This window comes from Odontomachus brunneus, unplaced genomic scaffold (assembly GCF_010583005.1).
Source record: "Odontomachus brunneus isolate Ranch 3 - 2012 unplaced genomic scaffold, Obru_v1 Obru_scaffold_042, whole genome shotgun sequence".
Classification (NCBI taxonomy): Eukaryota; Metazoa; Arthropoda; class Insecta; order Hymenoptera; family Formicidae; genus Odontomachus; species Odontomachus brunneus.
This window is the reverse complement of record NW_022639492.1, coordinates 1324222-1327917: the sequence shown is the minus strand read 5'-3', so window position 1 is coordinate 1327917 and position 3696 is coordinate 1324222. Positions and strand designations below refer to the sequence as shown.

General features: G+C 42.5%; 1 protein-coding gene across 1 annotated transcript in view; it reads right to left on the bottom strand.

Annotated features, from left to right (window-relative positions):
* Window positions 1–434: 434 nt before the first annotated feature.
* The window catches only part of LOC116844514 (chloride intracellular channel exc-4-like), a 30074-nt gene continuing 26812 nt past the window's right edge, over window positions 435–3696 (bottom strand). Inside the window, exons 2-4 of the mRNA XM_032816125.1 lie at window positions 2141–2446; window positions 1608–1934; window positions 435–1403 (exon numbers count right to left, since the gene is read on the bottom strand). Coding sequence (XP_032672016.1) covers window positions 1323–1403; window positions 1608–1934; window positions 2141–2446 — 714 coding nt within the window. The 3' untranslated portion in view covers window positions 435–1322. The remainder of the gene's footprint in view (window positions 1404–1607; window positions 1935–2140; window positions 2447–3696) is intronic.

Genomic DNA, 3696 nt, shown 5'->3' with positions numbered 1-3696 from the left:
GAGAGAGAGAGAGAGAGAGAGAGAGAGAGAGAGAGAGAGAGAAAGAAATGTTGCCGAACATTGATCACTCGCGATGATGCCTGTCTTCCGTTTCACCTCATTTATAACTCAATAGACAAACGTGCTAACAATGAAACGGGAATAACAAGATGTCTCGTACTACGTTGCGGAATCCAGAAGAAACGTACGCACTCTGGATCGCGTGTTTGACGAAGGACGCTTCTCCTTCTACGTATATCGGAAATGATGCACCAGCCGCACGATAACGCGTAAAACCTTAAAGTTGTATTAAAGGAAAAACCTGTTTTTTTGCAATTCCATACCTTTAAATTCATTAATGCAAGTGAGTCAGTCATGCTTAAGTATCTTGATTCTTACGATATAACTCTTGTGATACGAAGGAGTGGTGACGATGGAAAAGAAGAAGTCTAAAGTGCAAGAAAACCGTTTTTATGCTCGCAACTTGGAAACAGTAACGCAACGTCTCACAATTCGTACTCCAATTTGGTTTACCTACGTTTTATCCTACATGATAATAGTACGTCTCGCGAAATAGTACTTCTATGCGAAAGAATCATTTTTACAAGATCCCAAAATTATATAAGCAATGGCACCAATTCAGTTGTTCCGTTCGACGCATACGTTTCTTTTGCATTCACCGTTTGTCGGTTTCCGCGGCTCATATCGCCGGAATGGCGGAAACCATCGCTTCTTCCGTGAATAAACTCATTCGTTAAATCAACAGTAGCAAATTAAAATCTTACTAATACTACTCAGGTCAAAAACTACGTACACCTGTCGGTACGTAATGGGAAAAAGTATAGCAACGAAGTGGGAGAAGAAAAGAAGGAGATAATCTAAGAATTTCGTTTGTAAGATTTTTCGAAAAGCCTTAAATGCACTTGTACACGTTTTCGCGTCGTTTGCGGTAAAAAAGCGTTCACATCTGACTCGAATCCTCGCAGAAATAGAAGACAAGGAGAGAGAAAGAGAGAGAAGAAGAAAGAGAAGAGGGCTCGATGACAGACAATCTAACAATGATTAGTAGAAAATATGAACCGATCAGGAACGCGACGACGACCGCGAGCTTGGCAGCTGGGAAAGACAGAAGTCCCAACGGACTCGATCGATCGTTTTCATTGCTGGTATTTATCGCTGATATTAAATTACAAAAAGGCGTGCCGTTGAAACTCCGCTCCTGAAGCGTCGATTCGTCGTCGTCTCGCTAGGCCGGCCGATCTCGATGTCTAATCGAAGTCACACGATCGCAGACTCGACTTCGAGGGAAAGTCCGCACGCGCGCGCGCGCGCGTGCGGTGTGTCTAGTCGTCGTTCACCTCGATTGGGATACTCGTGGTGAAGGTCGGCGTCTCCAGCTCCTCGTGCTTCTTCATCTTCATACTCTGCAAAACGGAGAGCTTGTTATAATCATATACACGTCGGAAGACATACAAAAATTGCCGGTTTACCGCGACCGACACAAAGAGAGAGACAGGCAGATAGTTGCAGGCGTAAGTTAGACGTCGAGAAACGCGGCAATTATTCAATTCAGTCATGTCGACCGGCAATTATAAGGAAGCGCGCGAGGGGACGCGAGCGCGTCTCACCTGTTGCAGTTTATAGTGGTTAATAATATCCTGATCAGCTGGGCAGCTCTGCAGGAAAGCGTCGAGCCTGTACATGTGGTGCATGTACCGCCAGAGGTGTACCAGGGTCTCCGGTATCTCGAAGTCCGCGAAGTACTTGCCGGCGACCCTGATATGCTGTAGCCGCGGCATCAGCTCGCAATCGAAGCAACACATGGTGTCGCCGGTGAGGAAGCGCGTGCCCTTGCGGCCCAGATGCTCGTCGATCTTGCGCAGATGCGCCATCAATGACGACGACTTAGGATCCCTGTCCTTTTCCTTCGCGTTCAGCAGCAACAGCTTGAGTTTCTGGAAGGAAACGAGCAACGCGGTCACAGCATGTAGTTTCTCATCTAGTTAGGGAAGGAGAGGGAACGGGAAGAAGAGAGAAAATGAGAGAGAAAGAGAGAGAGAGAGGAAGGGAGAGAGACATAGCTCAGCTTGGCGACACTTGGGCCGCTCGATTAGTTTCACTTTCAACCGGATTAAAAAGAAGAAGAAAAGTCGACACTCACGCTGAACAAGTTCTCCACGAGAGTGGCCACTTCCTTATCCTGTACAAACAGATTGTGCCCGCCGGGGATGTTCTTCATGATGTGCCGCTCGATCTTTTCGTTCTCCAGTATCGCGTCGCCGTTGTCGATCAGGATCGGCGGCGGCGTGGCTTGGAAGTTGGTGCGAAAGTCGGGCGGCGGCTTCTGCATGTCCACTGTGGTTACTTTCAGCGAGATCGTCTTCAGCTCCGCCAAGAGATACAGGTCCATGAAGTACTCCTGGCAGAACAGGCAGGCGCCTTTGCGACGTCCATCGATCGTCGATGCCTGGAAAACAAGATTTTCTCTGTTAAGCCCGTGTCACATTACGGATTGCGAAGATTGGAACTTGACCAATTGGAGCCAAGTAGGTCAAGATCAAAGTGCATTGATTCGTCAAAATCTAATCTTCAATCCGCAATCTTCCATTTCCAATCCGTAGTGTAATTCTGTGTAACCAATGCGATGTAAACTTTGCAGAAAAATGTCAGTGTTCTGTCGATAAAGTTTTCAGCTTCAGCATCCCCTTAAAGGCCCTCGAATTGTCTCTCTTTTTAATGACGTTAGAAGAAAATGCATGTTAAAAATTCTTGCGAAATACATTAAAATAAAAAAAATATATGTATATAATATATATATATAAAATAAAAAAAAATATAATATATACATATTTCATGGAACATTCTGGTAACTTTTTAAAATGAAATATTGTCAAAAACACTCTAAATAGCACATTTATAAGGTTTCAACTGTCCGATCCTAAGTGGTCCCTATTGGTACCAGTAATATTTAAAGGGTTAAAGCAAAAAAGAAATGCAACATGGGCTTTGTTAAACGCGCGTCTCCGGATTAAAGGGATGCTGAAGCTGAAAACTTTACCAACAGAACACTGACATTTTTCCGCAAAGTTCGTATTATCCATAAAGTAACACTTACGATCGATTAAATAAATCTGTGAAATGTTCTTGCATTTCTTGCATTTGCTTTAACGCTTTAAATATTACTGGTACTAATAGGGACCACTTAGGATCGGACAGTTGAAACCTTATAAATGTGCTATTTAGAGTGTTTTTGACAATATTTCATTTTAAAAAAGTTACCAGAATGTTCCATGAAATATGTATATATTATATATATATTTTTTTTTATTTTATATATATATATATATATATATATATATATATATATATTATATACATATATTTTTTTTATTTTAATGTATTTTGCAAGAATGGTTACACAGAATTACAAATGCTTTCACGCAATGAAAGTACGTGCAAAGATAAATAGGAGCATTGCTCGATATGTGATAAGAGCGAAGAAAAAATTTTTAATGTAAAATCTTAAGCTGTCAGCGTAATATTTGCCTGATCCAAAAGTTCCCGTAGCTTGTACATACCGAAAGTGCGAATGCTCTAAGCAGAAAAATTTTGAAGAACATTGCTCTACCTTCGCGTCTGGAAGCATCTTCGCACCTTCATTTGGAAGCTTAAGGGGATGCTGGAGTCGATGACGAACTCGAGCAGTGTCGATAATGT